Here is a 22,025-nt window from a genome sequence, read left to right on the forward strand (position 1 = left end):
AAACTATTTCCTTTTGTTGATTGATTTGGGGTTTTTGTAGAACTTTACATTTAAACCTATAATAAAATAAATTCAACACTGATTTGAGTCTACTGAACACTTCATTTTATTTTATTTAAAAACAAAAATTTCGTGACAATTGTTTTGCCTTGTTAGGGCATATTCAAACGAATGTGAAGTGTACGTGTAAATCAGTAGACTCAAATCAGTGTTTGATGTCTTATATTATAAGTTTACAATTTTTTGGTTCGATAATTTTCTTAAGATTATCGTATTTTTATATGAACATATTACAACAGAGATAAAAAACATTAAAGAGAAGTTATACCATGCTAATAATAAACGCCGACTTTCAGCACTGAACAAAACTGAACTAAATGTCTGATTACCAATAATTATGACTATAAGGACTTTTAGTAATCCAATGTGATGTTATTATATTATAAATAAATAACGCGTGTCACGACATGATAAACTCGCAAATGAAACAAATACGCTCGCCTCGTCAATTGCACCAAAACGAGACATATTTTGCTGAATATTCGACGTTACGAACCAAATGCGTGGTTGAATATTTGGTATTCGGTATACATCCAAATCACTATTCGTGGCATCTCTTATTTAAATACCCCAAACGGTGTAAAATAATTTTACCGAGACAAAAATGATATTAAAACACCAAGAAATATCCAGCTAATGACAAGACATAAGCGCTTAAAAACCCGAGACGTCCATATTCTCTTCTCGAAAATGTTTTTTTGTAATACGCGTCATCTCCCCAACTTGTAATTCTCGTAAGTCTACAAACGGTTAAAAATTATTTATTTATTTAATTCACCCAATATAAAATACAAATACATAGTTAACAAAAATGTTTATACAACACGTACTCAATATATTTTTATTTTTATTTATGGATGTAGCCACTTCACTGGCCCACAGGCACGTTCCTGAGTGTCAGTATATTATTTATTTTATACACAATTGTACATTGTTTCACATCAATTGTGTTAAAATTCAAAAGAAATTAAAAATTAAATTAAATTAAAACATACCTACATCAATAAAACGAAAAAGGATTTTCAAGAAACTAAAATTATATTCTTATATTTGAAACATATTTCTCAGCTTCCTGTCTAGTCTTTTTAGCAATCCATTTATGGACTCTAGCTTTGAAAATATTGTTTTTCATTTTGTTCACCAATATGTCCTTGCTTAAAAAGTTGTATAGCTTAGGGGCCAGAAAAGTATAATGCCTTTGTCCGTAATTTGTTTTTTTTCTTTGGGAGCAGAAGTATTGTCTATTGTCTTTGCCTAGTGTCGTAAATTTGTTGTCCGTCACTATGTCTGTCAGGATTTTGATGGAAATGTCTTAAAATTGTCTTTATGTATGTTTGTCCTTTGTCTAGTACTAGAAATTCTGTAAAAAGTCTGTCTGTAGAGTGAGGCTTTTTGTTGGCTACTCTTAGTAAGGCTTTTTGTGCTTTCTTATGTTTTGGCATTTTCTGTTAGGACTTCAAATAATCTAAAAGGGCGTAAGGCTTTTATATTTGTACAGTGTTGCAATACAAGTTGGTTTGGAACTTTTGGGTTTTGCAAGTTAGGCTGACGATAAACCTCCTGGAAAAAGTTACTGTAAATTTACCTGAGGGCAATCAGCAACCAGGATACCACCATTGGAAGTGCTAAACTAAGCAAGGTCTTCTTTCGTCCGAACCTTTCTGCGATAAGCCCAGTAGGAATGGCCCCAAAAAATGCTCCTAGATTTAAAAGTGCAGCTATCCATGAACTTTCTTGTGAACTTATCTAAAAACATGAAATATTCGTTTTTAAACAAAATACTTTCTTTCAAGTAAAGCAAATTGAATTATATTTTCGGTAAAGTACATTGAATTATATTTTGGGTAAAGCACATTTCAATTTATTTTGAGGAAAAAGCACTGAATTATATTTTTTGAAAATTCGAGGCATTTAACATTAAAATGTGTTAAGGAAAAGTGATCTGAATTTTGTTTTGTATAAAGTACATTGAAATTAATTTTGGGTAATTTAACCCTCAAACAGAGCTGTGGTTCTTTTTTATATACAACTACATTGCATTCAATATCATAGATCATAGTAATAACATTTTATCAAATGAAAAACCGCATGTGGTTATATAATTATGAATACTAAAAAAATTGGTCCCATTCGGCTTTTTTTATTGGACCTACAGGCCTAATTTTGTAGGCCTTTCGGGCCTCGGTTGGTTAGGATTTTGGTCACTAAATTATATCGGTTTCAAACTTTTTCGATTTGTACATTTATTTGACCATCCGATGGTACAGTTTTAGCTTATAATGCTTACGGTTTAAGCTTACGAGAATTATTGGAATATCAATTCGCCAAATTATAATAGGCGAAAATGCCCCTGACTTATTGTTGATACCATGATAATAAGGCTCAAATTCATGTGCGCGAGTATAAGTGACGGACGCAATCAATCAATTCTTGAGAAATAATTTTGTAAATTTACATATACTACTACTACTACTTCTACCATCACGACATTTCCTCGTAGGGGTAGGCAGAGAGAATGGACCGCCACACACGTCTATTCTGGCATACATTCTAGCTTCTTCCACATTCATACATCTTGTCATACATGCCCTTCGGTTCTGTTTAAATTTATCTGTCACTGTTTAAATTTACATATAATACTCATTATTTACGTATTATCGGCTCTATCATTAAATTAAATTATAACTTTAATAATCAGATTATGCAGTATGCACTCGTACCTACCCTAAGGTTAGAATCCGATACAAGAAGAGGTAAAGCTGTTGATGTCCAGGAAAGAAATGTTCCAGCAGAAAAAGCACCTATGGTTACTGTAAAAAAAAAAACCATATTATTTGGCGTAAAGTATGCGTAATGTTAAGGTTTTTTTCGTTATTAAATTTAGTTTTGTGTCAAAACTAAATACAAGACTATGTACCTAAAACATTGTATCTTGTACAAATGTGTAAATGTATTGAACTTTTTTGTAACTAAAATATTTTACACTTAAAATTTCAAGAACCTTCTTTTATTCCCGCGAAACTGCAAACGCAGTTTTTTTTATTTATTTATTATGTTCATTAACGCCCAAAAGGCATTTACAAAAAATAAAAATGAAATACATGCTAACATACTAAATAATAAACAGAATAAACAGAAAAAAAATGTTAAATTAGTTTAAAAGGATATGATAAAAAGTTTTACAAAGTAAAAAAAAAAAACAATAATAACGGTATGCAAGAAAAAACAGTAAGCATATAAACAAAAAATGCAAAGATATAAGATTATGAAATAAATTCTGTAAAGCAAACATTATTTATATAAATTGTTACGGTAAGCAAGAAAGACATTTTTAAGTTAAGTTAATAAACAAGCAAGCATATATTATCACGAAAAAATAAGAAATAAAAATATGTATCTGAAATAAAAATATGCAGGGATTTCTCTAAAATTTTACCAACTCATCCATTTTAGAGTATCAATTATTTATGTTCCTGATGATTATCTCGGACAGCCTCAGCACAGACTGTTTTACCTCCCGGATTCCAGAACCAACTAGCCAGATCGACATATTCACATCAGTTATTCTTCTTTGCATATGTTTCTTTCCGTATTGATTACAATGAAAACAAATTTGAACCCTTGTGTTGTAAAACGATCGTAAAGTCTACACCTGTTGTGAGTTCGGCTTCTGTTATGTATTATAGATTATAATGTATTCACGGAACAATTTCTTGAATACACAAACAATGGAAGTTACAATCTTAAGCTATATGAACAGTGTTCTAGAGAGTTAGGCCTCAAACAGCGGCCATCTTGGGTCTCATTAAGGACGAATTATGACGATTGTTATTGTAGTTATATATATTACAAAAATTTGCATGAAATCTGAATAACGTAGTCAAACTTATCTGATGTTTGGATGAAATTTCGAGGTTGGATAAGTTCGACTTAATAACTTATTCAATTCTCATCCCATCTGTCTAAACATTGATATAACATGATTATTATAAGAAATGTTGTAAACTAGAAAAGGAAATATACGGAATACCGTTTTTGTGATTATTACAGTTTTTTGTATGAAAGCGACCTGTAGCAGAACACAGGATTGACCTTACTGCACCCGATAACATCAATATCTCATTTTTTCAAAATTGTGGACTGGCTGCTTTTTGCATAACTACGTTCAATTGATTGTCTATTCTAAACAGCTGTTGACCAGAGCCTATGACGTTTTAATTTCAGTTCATTTTTATCAAAACGTATTTTACTTACTTTATCATACATTTAAATTCTCTAATTTGTACCGCGAATAAGAAAACACTTTTTATACCCAGTTTCTTAGCACTGCACTTCTTCACTTTATACTCTTGCAATTATAAACTTATCAGATTTTGTCTAAGGGAAGAGACCATTTCAGAAGACTGCTGCGAGACATTGCTTAGATCGGCGGCCTCCGTGGTGTAGTGGTCAAGACGCTTGACTCACGCACGGAAGGTTCCGGGTTCGATTCCCGGTGAGAACACAAAAATTAAAAGTGTGATTTTTCTCAAGCCTGGGTGCTCTGTGATGTAATTCACCACTGTAATTAGGCCTCCTGGCCTGTTGTGGTGCAAAAATTTTTTTTTAAAAAAAACGTTAGATTTAGTCCAGAAGTTTATTAAAACTTATGTTTATGTAATTATTTAATTATTTTTATTTTCAACATTCGTTAAATATTTAAATAAATATTAAAAAAATAAAACGACACTGATTTCTTTGAGGAATATCATAGCTTCTTAAAAAGAGTCGATTCTTCTCCGTTCCACTTTTCTTTTCGGGATTTTTATAAAAGAGTAACAATTGCGACAAAAACACTCGTCCAGAGTTCTGGTTCTGTTTCACACACACGGACATTGAAAATTCATTGCTAATAAAATAATAAGACGTAATCTTACCCAATCCTGCTGCTAAATATTGTGTCGTCTTGTCTGAATGATCATCATCAACTTGCTCCATCGCTTCTTGATCATCTCCATCATCATCGGGGTCTATTGTTGTTACTCTGTTAGCTTCCATCTCTTTTTCTTTTACTCCCTCCTTTTGCTCAAAAAATGGAGTCATTTTTCATTCACTTCACCCACTAATTTATCAATTTAGTTCATTTACTTAAGCACAAGTCTATTCTTTATTTTCTCAAGGTTTTAAAGATATTTATCGAGTATTTTTTTCTGTCATCAATTGTTTCAAATATATTTATGATTGAACTCGTTCGGTGTCTGAAAACAATAAAATAAGTTTATATAAATATTTTTTATTGTATTCGTGCTATATTGTTCAATAATATCAAAGCCATGGTTTTCTCAGTGTTCATGTACGGTGTGGAGTATTGAACACTGAGGGAATCTAAGAAAAAAATCGACGTTTCCGAAATGTGGTGTTGACGGCCAGACGTACGAATGCATCTATACTCCAGAAACTGGACATAGGAGAAAGACTTACATCCCTGTGCGAGAAAAGAATCCTGCAGTTCTTTGGACATGTTTCCAGGGAGAACTCTGATAGTTTAGAGAAAGCTTTCCTCCTGGGAAGCGTTGAAGGTACAAGATCACGTGCACGTCAACCGACAAGACGGAGCGGCTTGGTTACTGAATTCTGAGAATAATCACTGACAAAAATGCATACAGAAGAGCACAAGACTGTTTCAGATGGAGAGAGATTTTCCACGAATGAGCCATGCCTTGAGTCAGAAGTGATCACCATTCTTAGACATGAGACTCGGATTAAGGAGAGAGATATTGTTTTATGCGTTACCTACCCAAATGCTAAAAAAATAAAAAATCATATGTACAGTGGTTGAAATAATTTTTCAAAAGGTTATTAAAGATTTTTTTATGAAAAAAGAGTATGAGTTTCTTGTTAAAATTTACTAAAACGAAGAGTAAAAACATTTTTGAATATGGAATATTAAAATCTGGGATTTCACAGAGCTTATCGCCTGTTTTATCCGCACCCAATAGTGCATAGGGCACTACATTGTTTAATCAAATGCATCGGATCTTGATCAACATATGATATCTTATTGTACAGGTGCCAGTTCTAGAACTGTGAAAAACTTCAATACTTAAGTGTGAAACCACCTTTAAAAACAAATTAATATACGAAGAAAAACATTTTTGATAACATAAAAAAAAAACTCAACTATAAAAATCAGAAAATAGTTGGTACATATTGAAATGAAAATTCTATGATGCGTTTTGGTTTAGGTTTTCATTTCACCATCTCAAAAGATTTCTTCAACTCAGATATGAATCTAGTTTTAAATTTCTTGTAAGAGCCTTTATCTGTTTACAATTTTTCAATATCAGTTCCTTCCATGGAAAGTCGTACATCATTTTTATATCGAAACAATGAATATTGAATATTGGATCTCAGGTTGGCATCCAGGATATTCAATTTGCTCCTGAGATTTTTGCAATAAGTGGATTTCGAAATCCTCGCTCACGTGAATAGTAGATGTAAAGAATATTTCTTTAAAATAATTCACTTCTAAACTATAGAATGACTGTCGTTGTGACATCTTTATTTTATTTTATTTATATATTTTTTTAAATATTTTTATTAGTGTTAAATTTTTTCAAGTTTTACAATCGTTTAATTTCTTATTTATTGTATTATTTTGTTTTGCATTTTTTGTTTCTTTTTTATCATATTTTGTAAACTTTCAAACACAAGAGCCAAACTCTTTTTTGTCAAGTTCAACTTTAAGTGTTCAATTTTTTTTTTAATGTATGTATTGTTTTTTTTATGCTAATAAAAGCTTTTATAAAAAAATAACAAAAAAAACTAAATTCCTTCGAATCTTCCATCAGCTGTGACGTTTTCAAAGCTTATTTATTTACTATTGAAATCATATAGTATTTTTCACAAAATCAAGGTACAAGAAAACAAATTTAAAAAAAAAGATGAATTACAGATTTCATACTAATTTATTATGAATATAGAAGGAGTGGGGGGGAAAAAATTCAATACTAAAGTAATATTAAAAATTAAATAAAAAGGCAGAAAAAATGATATAGTTCCAACTCTACTTTCCTTTCTTCTCTCTCTGTTTTCATAAACATTTATTTTTATTTCTAAAAAAAAAAAACATGCACAACCAACAATAATTCATTAGATACAGGAAGTAGATGAATGTAAAAGTAAAATTTAGAAGTTAAGCAGGAGATAAATTCAAAATGTCTCTAACAGATCTGATAAAACTATGGTATTTATAGTGTAATATGTCGATGTCACTAAAATTGACATTATACGAAGTAGTCTGTATTCTTCGAAGAGTGCTATTCTTCATATTATTATTCTGTGAGCTCGGAATGTCGAAAAGTACAGAATGACGAGTTCTACGGACAGGGACTTGATATGAAATGCTTCAAACAATTTTTGGGCTATCGATTTGGTTATTTACAATTTTATAGAGAAAGCTCATGTCCAACATGGTACGCCGAGTTGCGAGATTTTGAATTTTATGAAAATAAGCGGACTTAGTCCTACTTGAAAACGTAACATTACTTTTCAAATCTAATTGTGTATGAAAACAGCTTTGAATATGTTCAATCGGATATTAATCAATATTATATTGAGGGTTCCAAATCGGAGAACCAAACTCTAAGACATACGTACATACGAAAAAAAAAGTGTTCTTAATGCGACAGTTCTCGTAAAAGGTTTGGTTGATCGTATGACAAACCCTAACATTATGTACGCTTTTTCTACAGTATTTTTATTTATTTATTCACACTCTTTATCAAAATACAATCCCATGTTTACTTTGCCCAGCTAACAAGGGTACATACCCCGTTCCAAGCTAGGCAATTATATTTTAATATATTATGATAGTTAACAAATTAATATAGAGCACAGACAAACAAAATATAAACTTATTCGGATACACATTTTGATTCATATACATACAGACATACACATATATACACACATATATATATAAATATACACATATATACACATGTACATACACACACACGTACATACACCCATGCGCATACACATACATACATTCATAAAAACATAGACAATTTATTTATGCGAAACTTCATGGTTGTCATCTATAAATATTAAAAAAATAAATTATTCCTTATTTTTTATATTTTATTTTTGACATCCAGTAAGGTTCTCCAATCCGTGGCATGCATCAACTTTTCTGACTCCCTACGACCAATGTCATGAAAGAGCGAGGTCAACACTTTCCGTAACTTGACAACACTCCCGTCTTTCCACGATTCTGGCAAAAGGTTATGGACCTTTTTGCCTACGTAATAGTGTTGTCTCGATGCCAGAACAGTGTTGACCCCTTCACCTAGTATCAGATCCCTATTAGAGTATCTTGTATTATGGTTGTGGTTGACGCTTGGGTAAATGTCTCTCTTTATGTGTGTAACCACTACCGTTCTCAATATATACTGTTGAATAATATTCAGTACTCTGAATTCTTTGAAGAGCAAGTCACTTGGATAACAAAATGTTTTTTTTTTAAATGACTCGGATTAAAGATTTCTGTGCAATTGCTACATTTTTAGTATGCTTGTTATATGTTAGTTTACCAGCAAGTACAACACCAAGGTCACGGACTTTCGAAGAAAAACTAATAAACAAATTGTTGATTTTATATGAATAATTATCTTATTTAGAACGTATGCAGTAAAAAAAAAATTCTGACGCTTTGTAGCGTAAATAGACAATCCGTTTTTAACACAATGTGTGTTTAATCTATTAATGTCTTTTTGAAAATTAATACTGCATTGATCATTATTAAAAGGTAAGTTTACTTTCATATCATCGGCAAAAAAACTGAATTGTGCAAACTTGAAAAATTGACCGATTTCATAAATAAATAAAAACATTGAAATGGAGTGGCCCGAGGTGTAAACCTTGGGGCACTCCCGATGATGTAGAAGCAAAGTTCGTACAGAAGCCACTGATTACAACAAATTGACAGCGATTTGTCAGATAGCAAGTAAACCATCTCATAAGATCTCCGTTAATACCAAGATGTTCGATCTTTAACAGAAGTGTAAGCTGATTTACTCTATCAAAGGCTTTCGCAGAGTCTGTGTAGATAGCATCTAATTGAGTTTTATTTTTTATTTGCGAGAAAAGATACTAAGTGAATTCAGCTAGATTTGTTGTTACTGACCGTTTTCTAAGAAAACCGTGCTGCTGTTCGGGAAAATTTCGTGACAAATGAGTATAGACTTGATCATAAATATTTTTTTCAAAGTTCTTACTGAATACTGGAAGTATAAAAATAGGGCGATAATTCTCGATGCATTTTTTTTCCCACTTCAATGAATTGGTACAATATTTGCTTCCTTTCACTTTTTGGAAATAATCCTTTCGATATTGATTTTGTAAAAAAAGAGTTAGTGGAAGTAAACGAGCTTAAACTTTTATTGTTGAGGATGATATTCATCTGATTGAATTATTTCACCTACATAAAGTATGTAAAGTGGCGACATGTTGTAATATGTTAATATTAATAGCTCCCTGAAGGGTCGAATCCAGTCCGAGGCCTAGATTCAACAAGTGTACAAAAATTTGTACGAACTCAAAAAGTTGTTGGTATATTCATACATAATCTTTAGCAGATATTAATAAATAATTATTTAAAATTGGCAAATAATAAATTTGTACATTTTTTCTACTTGTTTTTAAGTTATCATACAGTATTTATTGAATAATCATTTAAAGTGTAATTATTTTTAAAAACATTCGACTGTTTTATCATTTAAAAACAAATATAAAATGCTGATACCGATTTAAAAATATAAATTTAAATACTTGATTCAAAACTTATCTACACAATTACGTAGGTCCAATAATAATTGTAATTAGATACAAATATGATAATTTGAACTCGTTCAGACGTAAATTAAGTTAAATATATTAAATCATCATCGTCATAAGTTCGACAGCCCTGGGTGGGCCTTGGCCGAATCCAGGAGTCTTCACCACTCTTGCCGGTGTAATGCTTTTCTCTCCAGATCCTCACTTTCAACATTGTCATATCTGCGCTGATGCAGTCTATCCATCGCATTTTAGGCCTTCCTGTTCTTCGCCATCCTCGCGGCACAAAGAGAGTTAGGTGTTTTATGGAGTTTTCGTCGTCCATTCTAATGATATGACCAGCCCACCTCGAGCGTCCCACCTTGATGGAGTTGATTACATCGGGCGCTCGGTATATTACGTATAGCTCTCAATTGTAACGACGACGCCATGGTTGTTTTCTCTCACAGGGCCATAGATTACTCTGAAGATTCTTCTTTCGAAAGCTTAAATATATAAAGCGTGCCTTAAATATAATTTACAAGGACGACATGAATTCGATCCGAAACAAACAAACCACTCAGAAACAAGCTGTCAAATAAATAAAAAAGTGTGATTCCAATTACCAACATAAGCAGAATACAAGCCAATTAGGAAGCTCGGTGTTTTTTGATATTTTTTTATTTGTAAATCGACTATCAAAGTAAGCCGAAAAATTTTATTTTTCAACTTTTATAAATCGTATTATCAGCGCTACGATTTTTTAAAGTTCCTTTTATTATTATTTTTTCTGTACATTTTCAAGAAACTTTGCGGTACAATTTAATGCTCTAATTTTTACCCCGCGTAAGAAAACATTTTTTAAATCCAATTTCTCGTAGAGCTGAAGTTCTTCATTGAAAAAGTTGATTTCATTTGGACTTGGCGTAATTTTTGATGATAAGCTTACACTTATCAAACATATTGACAAGATTTCAAATGAGGCGCTAAATATGTTGGGATTTATTTGTAGGGTTACTAACAAATTTAAAAGTATCACACCAATCAAGTTACTTTATTGCTCCCTGGTTAGAAGTCGTTTAGAATATATTTCTCCAGTCTGGTCGCTGGTCGCCCCATTATCGTGTACATTTTGATTCACTCAAGCGCGTCCAGAAGAAATTTCTAAAATAAATTAATTTCAAGCTTCATATTCCAGCTGCTTTATTTAATAATAATCAATCGTTATCTTCAACAAATCTTTTAAGACTTTCTGATAGTAGAATCCTAACTAACCGAATATTAATTTATAAAGTGATCAATTCATTAATTGACTGTCCTGATTCGCTGGAGTTGGTGTGTTTCCGTGTACCTGGTCGACATACCCGCCACAGATTTCCTTTTTGTTCTGCAAGTTCTAGGACCGACTATCACATGCACTCGCCTATCCCTAGGCTCCATATATATATATATGGCAATCAGTATCAGAACAAGGCTGATATATTTGGTTCTGGACTTGATAGTTATAAAACGAGTCTGATTTCTTTTTTAAACTATTTTTTATATTTAAAAATGTTTTTCCATTGTTTTTTCATAATTATGTATTTATTTCGTTAATATTTTTGGTTGCTTATGAGTATTAACCTACTTGTTACTATTGTTATAGTTATGCAGTTTTATAAATTTTTGTTATGTATTTATTAATGTTTTTTTTTTCATATTTATGTTCAATGTATGTTAAAGGCAATTAATGTCGTTTATGTAAAAATAAATAACACTTTAATAAAATAAACCAACGCGACGATTTAAACAGTATTAAAAATATAATTATAAGTTATGGAAACAATTTTAATCATATATATTTATTTATTAATTTATTAACGGGCACTGTCCATTTATACAATTTATGAGGTTTTAATATTACAATATAAGAATAAATAAAAATATTTAAAAAATAAATAAATAAAAGTAACACTGACAAACATAAGGGACATCGAGACAAGATCTGGACTATTTCTTTGGTACTCATTTAAATCGCTGTAAACTTAAACCAAAAAAAAACCGATCTTGTCTTGAGTTAATAATATGACAAAGACGGGTCATTGGAGAATAAAGGCCTTCGTTTGTTCTATGCTGATCGGTGAACCGTACTTCATTGTTTCTCAAGCTACGAGTCGGAATATGAAATTTTACTTGTCCCAGTAATGATGGAAAATTGATTATACTATTTAATATGCCGAACATATATATGGAATCAATGTTAGTTTTACGTTTTTGTAGATTAGAAATATTTAACATTAACTCTTTATCAGGATAAGAATAATTACCTCTCTCTAGTCTAAACATCCACGCTACTTTTCGAAGCAAGCGATGTTGGGCTGATTCAATGTGATTTACGAAATTCACATAGAATGGAGACCAGACCACGGAGGCATATTTTAGAAAAGGGCGAACAGTTGAGCAATAAAGAGTTTTGATCAGAGGATATTCTGTTAATGAAGCCAAGTAATTTCAGTGACTTATTAACTTTATTATTTATATGCTCGTTGTATGTCAGTTGATAGTCCAAAACTACTCCTAAATCTCTAATGGACTGAACTACATAAATTTTTGAGTTTTTTATTAGGTACTCTAAGGAAATCTGTCGTTTTGTTCTATGAAATGACATTATTTTGCCTTTTTTAAAATATAGTTCTCATATTTTGACTTTGTATAAATTAAAATTAAAAATAATAAGTGCAGAACATGGAAATAGTGGGAAGAAAAAGAAAGGAAAGTGATTAGTGGTGAAAGATGAATGAAGGAAAGTAGGAATGGAACATTGCATTTGATTTGATGACAAAACGTATATTTTCCGTTATCCTGAATCAAGTCTGTTCTCTTTTGTATCTATTTTATGAAATATTAATATCTAGACTATTAAATTTTTTGTTGAATTCATTATTAGTTCAATTATTGTTAAGGAAAACATAGAACAGCAAAATAATTTGTCAACAAAGGTCTAAAGGCATTAATACAGATACCGCATTTTGTAATACAAACATTGTACAGATTGGTATGTATTTATATTATGTTTACATTATTATGATACGCTGACATAGTTAATAATTATTAAGTTGTGAAATCATCAATGGATGCTCATATTATTGATACAATGGGTAAACAAATAATTTTATTAAATACTACAACTACGAATTTAATTTGTGTGAAATCACTAAAATTACCAAATGTTATTTAACATTTGTATATAACCACTTACCGACTTTTTTTATTTGTCTCCAGTAAAAGTTTTCAAGTAGTAAGGTAGGTCGTTGTAGTGTTTAAGTCCATTATGTAGTATTTTTGACTGTCCTGTGTTTGTCTGCTTTTTCAATATGATAGTGTTGTGGTTGCCTGGTGTTATATTTTTGTGTGTCAGCATTTTTGACTAATATTATGTCGTCGTCTTGTATGTTTCCCAGTGTTATTTTGTGCACAATTTTTAAGGTCTCAATTTTAGTCAAGTAATTTATGTCAAACTGGTGTGTTTTTTTGAACAGTTCAGTCGTAGAGGTCAGGTAGGGTAGGTTGTATGTTAGTTTAAGAATTTTATTTTGTTGTTTTTGCATTCTTGTTATGTCTGTCTTGTTACCAGTTCCCCAGAAGGCGATCATGTAACTCAATTTACTTTTGACATAGGTTTCGTACATCATATTTTTTGATAGAGGATACGCCATTGAATGTCTGTAGTGTGTTAAAAAAATCATAACTCTAGTGCAAAAATAGAAAAAAAACACATACTATGAATACTAATAAAAATATATGAAATGGATTTAAAATAACTAATTGTATTTTCAAAATCAAAATGGATATTTTGGAAAAATTATTTCATATTTAAATTTTAAAAATAAAATTTAAAAATAAACGTCGCTAAAAAAACCCGACATGTTTGGTTTTGATAGTTGTGACGTCAAGATTCGTGACTATGTTTTAAACGAATTCGAATGGTCAGTAATAAATAAAAAATAAACATGAACCGTGGCGTATTAGGGCGTAGTCAATGGAATGACAGTTTTTTGCGGTTATCAAAAATAACACAATTAAAAATATTTTTTATGCCACTAATAAGAATTATTTTTTTATTTTTTTAATGGACAGTATTTCATGGATATTAATTACTTTAAAAATGTAAAAAAATATATATTTCCTTATTCAGGCAGAAATACTGTAATACGTTTGTCTTAGGAAAGGGGAAACAGCATTTTATCTTAAACAACTTGTCCTATTTTCAAACCACCAAACGTAATTATTTTGAAGAGATTGAATAAGTATTTTACGTTCTAGAGAAAGAAAGATATTTTTAGATTAAATTAATTCCATGATTAAACCCTAAGAACTGTCTTGTTTTGTATTTCTTTGGGACATTTTTAGATCCAACGACATATACCTCACATTTTTATTTATGAATAAAATATTGAGTAATCGCAAGAAACACTAATTCTTCGAGCGTATTTTTACGTGTCCTGGCGGATGAAAACTACAGTTCTATATAGGTGATAATACCAGCCGGCCTAGTTGGCTTTGTGCTGTAATGGTCAGCGCGTTTGCATGAGGTCTCGGGTTCGATTCCCAACATGATTAAATTAAAAGGGCGTTCTTACTCTAAAAATATTTCATAGTCCCTGGACTGGTACTCGAAGCGTGAGACTGATCATCTTACCTTCGTATAACAAAAATTATCAAAATACGCTGCGATTGATGTGCCAATGCAGTGCCTTATGCACCATTCGGTGCGGAAAGGGAATGATGATGATAGTAACAGAATGCTGGGCACGTTTCCCGAATAAGAATATCGATTGAGGATAACAATTTTACTATTTTACATAATTTTTTTTAAATCTTGATATAAACATTTAACTCAATTTTTGTACTACTTTTAATTTTTTTAAGTTGTATTTTTATTCAATTATACCCTTATATCTTTTAAATAGATTTATTTACCATTTTAAATGGACTTAATAAATATGTCCGTAAATAAATAAACACAAAATAAATATTATTTTGCGTTCTTTAAAAATAATAATGTACATTTTTATTTTAAATATAACACTTTGTAATTTTTACCACATAAACGTTTAATATATAATGACACAACTGGTTTCAGGTATTCTGAATTACCCATTATTAGGTGAATATTTACACCGATTAATAAACCCATAAATTTTTTAATATTTCAAAATTTATTTCCACAAAGTAAATGCTGAAACAATAAATAATACAATGTACGTTTATTTAATTTATTTTTTGTATATTTTTTTGAAAATTTTATTAGGCAATTTTACAACGAAGATGCGTACTCTACTAAAGTTTTTTTTTTAATTTCCAAAAAATTGATAAACACTGAAAAGTGTCGTACCTCAAAATACAACCTTTGCAAATAACTGTTTTTTTGCTATGTCAGCAGTACGCACATCAGCTTAATATGTGCTAGTGCATATAATAACAACAATAAGCCCGCCAAGTGTAGTATATAAAATACCTCCACTTTCATAATCCCTTTTCAAAAGGGTTAGTAATTATTATTTTGAAAAATCTGCCTAGTTTTTTTTATTTTACTTGATTTTATCGTATTTATCGAAATTCTAATCAAAACTGGGCTCCGATTGCAATGGAAAATAAAGACGTCCTACCTTCACAATAACGATCAAGTTGAAGATAAATTCTCCCGAACGATTACAAAGATACACTACCGACACCCCACCTTCAAGTTTTGGGTAGATTCATCGGTTTATTATTACTATAATTTTACACTTTAATTACATATAAAATGTATATACATATAAGGGCGGGCATATTGCCTTAAGACAAATTCTTCCTGCCTACCCAAACCATTCAGTTTGAGAAAATTACAAGTATAATCTTATATTTATAGAACAATAAACAAAAATCAACTAAAAAATACACTTATAATTTTATAGAAAAATTAAAAACAAAAATTAACAAAAAACTATGAAGAGAGGAGAAGAGAGGTGATAGAATGGAAAAAAGATGGAGAAAGAAACAACTTAAACACTTAGACTCACCCTTATTTGCCCCCTTAGTTGGGCCCTGTACATTATAATAAAACAAAAAATGTTTTTCATATAATAGAATCTTCTCTTAAAATATACCGCCAACACATGTTTCAATAATTTGTCTCACTCTGTTCCATTGAAATATTGCGTATTGTATATTTTTCAACTTATTTTTAAATGTACCTACACTTAAGATAATATTTAGTTTTATATAAATTATCCTTCCACTGTATAATTTTCACCAGTCTGAAGATGCCCATTAGAGGGTGAAAGCGCTAATTGGTCAAATAAATAAGTGGAAGTGTATAAAGTATTTTTAAATTAATAACTTATATGTTAATATAAATAATTACATCATTTAGATAGTGACATTTCAATCTTGATTTAAATGTTAACAAAGAAGGGGCGGGGCGGGGCGTCTCTAACATGAATGGGTAGATTATTCCACAATCGAGCAGCTACTACTGTGAAAGGGGGGGCAAGAAAATTAGAGCGGTTTGTACCGACGGGTCTAATACCTCACGGTGGACATATCTACTCATTAAAAATATCAAAAATGTTATTCCACCGAGCAGTATTTACCTTAATTACAATTAATTTATTTTTTTATCGTTCTGTGATGGCCAGTTTTTTTCTTAATTTCTTATTTAAAATATGAGAGAAAAATAAGAAAATTTTGTAAGTTAAATTAAATTTTGAAACAACTATCAGTTTTGAAAACGAAGGGCTAGATGCACAGATAATGCGGCTAGATGCTGCCGTATTAACATATACGAGATGTAAAAATGTTGCCAATATAAAAAATGAATTCATTTATACATTTTTTCCATCTGTTTTACTATCTTTCTGAGTGATCACGTATCGAGATGTTAAAAGAGCCAGTTATTTAATCGCCCGGTAGATAAATATAGACGAAAGTTAAGCAAACCGTCTTGGTAATTGTCAAAAGTCATATTTAAAAATAACTTTCAAGCAAGAATTTTTTGCTTGAATTGAGATTTATTGGAGTTTATAATATCTTTGATGTGGCCATTTTTTATCCCAGAAGTCTACTAAAAATGTAGATGAGACCTATTTAAAATTTAAATTAAGTATGGAACTCTGAATAAATTTTCGGGGTCATTCATTGGTTAGATTCAATCATATACCGTCGAGATGACAAGTCGGTAGAACATTCCGAGGTAGATAGAGATAGTACAGAAGTTAAGTTAACCGTGTCGGTATGTACCGATGAAGGTAGTCGTTATAATCGCGGCCCTGGAGTGAATATTAGAGCAGTGGTCTAAATATATTGGTGAAAAAACAACAATTATTAGTAAGGTTCGAGTCAAGGTCGGGTTTATCTGCTAGTTCTGAAGTTTGTTTATTTGTTTACTAATTTAATGATGTGAACAGTGCTACGTGCGTAAAATAATGACACTGACATTGTTAACAAAGCCGTATTCCAGCTACCCGTATAGGTATACGGGTAGCCAGAGATATGTTTAATGTGCCCAAATTAAACAGTCTAAAAAATCTTCGGATGTTGAAAGCTGGTCAAAAAATGAGGGATTTAGTTACACTGAACTTTTTTCATTTACAACTTTGAATTTGTAATTACAAGTGGCTTTTAAAAAAAAATATCATCATCATCATTCCCTTTTGGCACCTAATGGTGCACAGGGCACTGCATTAGTAACCAATTGCAGCGTACCTTAATCATTTTTATTACATGAGGGTAAGATGATTAGTCTTACGCTTAAGGTGTCCAGATTATTTTAGTGTAAAAACACAGTTTTTAAATAAGTATTTCATGTTAACCATGTCAGAAATTGAATCCGAGACCTCTTGCATGGTGGGAAAATGAGCTGACCACTACACCTCAAGGCTGACATTTTTCAAACGATTTTTAAATACATATACATACGTATTTGCTTTTCAATTATTTTTTTTATCTCAAAAATCTAGTTTTTTCGTAGGTTTTGATTTTTTTTTACAGATGTATAGATTTACCCATTTAAATGTAATTTTGAAACCTGTTTTTAATTTGTATTTATAGCAATATTTATTACTTATTATCATTATATCTCTAAACCACTCTCATACACACGTTTGTCTAATAATAATCTAGAAAATAAATATAATTGAACGGGAATTTTGCGTACCCATTTTAAAACAAAATAACACAGACTAAAATGGATACAAAGTCATTTGAACAATAGGCATCTTTCTCCTCTCGGAAACTACACATGGGCCGGGCCATCTTCCAGGAATTTAGCAAACAACCTGTGTTTGCCAGATGTTCGATACTGCAACAGTGACTACCCAAAATCTACAAAAGCTACCCCTCGGATGTTTTTATCTTTTTTGATATCTATAGTGTTGAAACGATGCTTTATCCGTTTTTTTTATTGTTTACTTTTTAGCATGAACACTTTACAAATTTACTACTATGCACAATGTTTATTTTTGTAAATTTCTTGATAATATTATGTTGCTAAAATTTCACTCGTCACAGCAAAACAATTAATAATCTAGCTTCAATAGGTAAATGTTATCAACTATCAAATATCTAAATTTAGTAAATTGTGTATAGAACTTCAACCGCCCATGCGCTCAGTAACTGCAAGACCTGTTGTAATCTTACTTCTATTTTAAAATTTGAAATTCGTTTTTTATTTTTTTTTTTTAAATATCACTCTAACTCTTAGCTTCATTGTCATTTTTTTTTTAAATATATGGTAAATAGGGGCTAGATTTCATATATTTCATGCGCTCTGTAGCTGCAAGACGTGCTGTTATCTAGCTCATATATATCATAACAGTAATATATCATAATTGGAGACAAGGAACTAAAATCCCTACTGTTCATGCGCTCTGTAGCTCCAAGATGCGCTGGGATATTTATTTACAGTACAGCGCCCTTGAGGTAATTTTCACAAAAGTGGCGCTATATAAATTATCCAAATATACATATTTATATATAAATATATTTATATAAATATATATGTAAAACATATATTTATATATCTATTTAAAAAAAAACGATTTTTTTACCAAGTATATATAATCAAATGTACCAATTTATATATCTGATTCCCCGCTTTAAAGAAAACGAAAGTATGCATTATTTTTATTTTTTCAATGTAAAAAGCTATCCAACAGTAAATTAGTTTGTTTTTTTTTTCACAAAAGTCCTTTATCTCAGTGTCTCTCTAGCTGGCTGCTTTTTGCATAACTACGTTCAATTTTAGATGCTGGTTATTCAAATAAAAACTAAAAATATAATTACAAAAATATTTTACTTACTGTTAACGTCATTTGCATAACTAAATTAATTAATTAATTCAAATAAAAAATCACCAAGTTTTTTACAACCGCACTTCTTATAATTATTATTGATTCACTTAAATTAAGCTGTATACAATATGATCTACTATTTATAACACTGTGGGCATCGTAGACGTTCAAGTTTAACTAAGCATTACAATATCTGAAAGAGTATTTTGAATTGAAGTTTGTATGTTATCAGAAACCTCTGACCCAAGTTTAAATGAGTAGATTTTGTTTTCTTTATATTTAAACGATAACTGCTTCCTGATAAGTTGCCTTTGGCGTCAAAAGATGACCCTTGGGTCAAAACTACTTATGTTTCAAAGGAAAATGTTACTCAATGCGTCTAGACACAATTTACACTATTTTAATACACCGTTAGGTAATTCAACAATATTTGAGTATGTCGAAATGCTTGCAGACTGGCTGGATTTCCTCCCTCATATTTAAATTTATTTCAACAGAGAGCGAAAACATTTTTGAGAAAGGGAATGTGGAAGTCAAGGCATTTACAGGGCTTATGACCTGTTATTGGCTGGTTTAAGTGGCCACTTTACACACTATGTAACATTCACCATCCTGCCCATATGTAAATATCTTTATTCCTTCAATTATTTCATCTGTTGATGTTTGTGAAGTTAAAGAGCCGAAATCTTTATTTATGCGGGTGAGATTAATCTAATTGAATTATTTCACCTACATACTAGGCAACCAATGACAGGTCATAAGCCCTGTAAATGCCTAGACTTCCATATTCCCTTCTCAAAAATGTTTGATGAGATTATACTAATTGAATTATTTCACCTACATACTAGGCAACGCCTGAAAATATTTTTCTTTTAATATCTATAATTATATACCTTGTCTACAAAAAATTGGAAAAACTCAAAATAGTGTTGATCAATCCAGCTGGTTCACGAAGAAGTATAGATATTAAAAATAAAAACCTATTCAGGCGTTGCCTAGTATGTAGGTGAAATAATTAAAGTTAAACGCCATTTATTTGAAACCTGATAAAATATATGAATACCAAAACGCAGGAAGATTTAAAATTATTACACAAGAAGTTTTCTGATGATATTTAAGAAATCAGTGGCCTCCGTGGTGTAGTGGTTAAGACGCTTGACTCACACACGAAAGGTTCCGGGTTTGATTCCCGGTGAGCACACAAAAATTAAATATAATATATCTAAAGCCTGGGCGTTCTGTGATGTAATTTACACTGTAATTGAGCCTCTCATCCTGTTATGGAGCAAAAAAAATTAATTACCATAAAATCTCTATCAATGTTTAATGTTTTTATTAAATATTTAAAAATAAATCAGTATTTTGAATTCGAAATAGTCCGTTTGTATTTTTTCTAAGTATTGTCTTTTTCATATATTTTTTCTGTTATTGATAATCTTCGGGATGGTTGTACCAAAAATATAATAAAACCAAAATTGATTTCATTTAAAAGAATCGTTTCTGCTTATTGTTTACATTTGAAGACGTCAGGGGAAAAGAGACGTAAGTCATTAAATGCAAGTTTTGAGATAAATCTCAAAACTTCGATAAATCCTAAAGATAAACGAATTACATCAGAGATGTAGAACATTTTATAGAAGGAAATATGGCAGTCCAGGCATTTAGAGGGCTTTTGACCTTTTTTTTTTATGGAGGGGAAATCCATCATGGACACTCAGATGGGCTGAGTAGTGCCGAACTCACCTTCCCTTTTCTTCTCTGCTGACCGGTTCCCGCCTCGCGGCCTTCCCTCTGCCTGCAGTTTGTCTATGCTTCCGCTTGTGACATCTCATCTTTTTCTTTTTTCTCCATTATATTTTCCATAAAGAGTTTTATAAGAGCCATATTTCGCGCCTTTTTAATCATAGTTTCTGCAAGATTATCTGGAGTCAGCCTTTCGGGTATGTCCAGGTCCGTCATTAGTTTTTCTCTTTTTTTTTCCATTTTTGCAATCAAACGCCGTGTGTTCTGCATCGTCTTGTGGTTCATTGCAGTACATGCATTCTTCTGATTCAGCTTTATTATTTTTTTTTCAAATATTGTAGGACTTGACCATGACTCGTAAGGTACGGCGTCATTCAGAATGATGTTTCACCGTGGGGTTTCTCTACCCATGCTCTTATATATTTTCTAGTACTGTGCGTCCATCTTTAATTTGAGTTATCCCAATTTTCCTGCCATTTATACATGGTCATGGTTCTTTCTCGTTTTTGTATATCTTCTGTGATGACGCCTTATGATATCTTCTGTTTTCTCTTTCTGCTACCAGGAGATCGATAGGGACCAGTCCAGCTATCACTGAGGTAGCTTTTGTGGATATGGTTTTATATGCACTGCATACTCTTTTTGCCATTAGGCTTATTTATTTATTTATTTTGTTCATTAACGCCCAAAAGGCATTTACAAAAAAAAAAAGGAAATACATGCTAACATACTAAATAATAAACAGAATATACAGAAAAAAATTGTGAAATTAGTTAAAAAGGATATGATAAAAAGTTTTACAAAGTAAAAAAAAACAATAATAACAAAGGTATGCAAGAAAAAACAGTAAGCATATAAACAAAAAATGCAAAGATATAAGCTTATGAAATAAATTATATAAAGCAAACAATAAATATAGTGTTACGGTAAGCAAAAAAGACATTTTTAAGTTAAATCAATAAACAAACTAGCATATATTATCACGAAAAAATATGGCTTATATAAAGGGCTTATGACCTTTAAATGCCTAGAACTTCATGCTACTTTTTTTGTTAACCTTAATGACTCTCTAGGGGGTAAAATCCAGTATTTTGTCTATAAACATTTTAACAA

The 22,025-nt window shown here is 30.9% G+C and overlaps 1 protein-coding gene across 1 annotated transcript in view; it reads right to left on the reverse strand.

Moving 5' to 3' along the window:
- Positions 1 to 19,365, reverse strand: part of LOC148279590 (facilitated trehalose transporter Tret1-like) — a 49,396-nt gene extending 30,031 nt beyond the window's left edge. The window contains exons 1-4 of the mRNA XM_088229685.1: positions 19,179 to 19,365; positions 4,977 to 5,297; positions 2,785 to 2,870; positions 1,646 to 1,806 (exon numbers count right to left, since the gene is read on the reverse strand). Coding sequence (XP_088085811.1) covers positions 1,646 to 1,806; positions 2,785 to 2,870; positions 4,977 to 5,142 — 413 coding nt within the window. The 5' untranslated portion in view covers positions 5,143 to 5,297; positions 19,179 to 19,365. The remainder of the gene's footprint in view (positions 1 to 1,645; positions 1,807 to 2,784; positions 2,871 to 4,976; positions 5,298 to 19,178) is intronic.
- Positions 19,366 to 22,025: the final 2,660 nt, after the last annotated feature.

This window comes from Micrasema longulum, unplaced genomic scaffold, assembly GCF_059751315.1.
Source record: "Micrasema longulum isolate JH-2025_06_02 unplaced genomic scaffold, ASM5975131v1 h1tg000696l, whole genome shotgun sequence".
Classification (NCBI taxonomy): Eukaryota; Metazoa; Arthropoda; class Insecta; order Trichoptera; family Brachycentridae; genus Micrasema; species Micrasema longulum.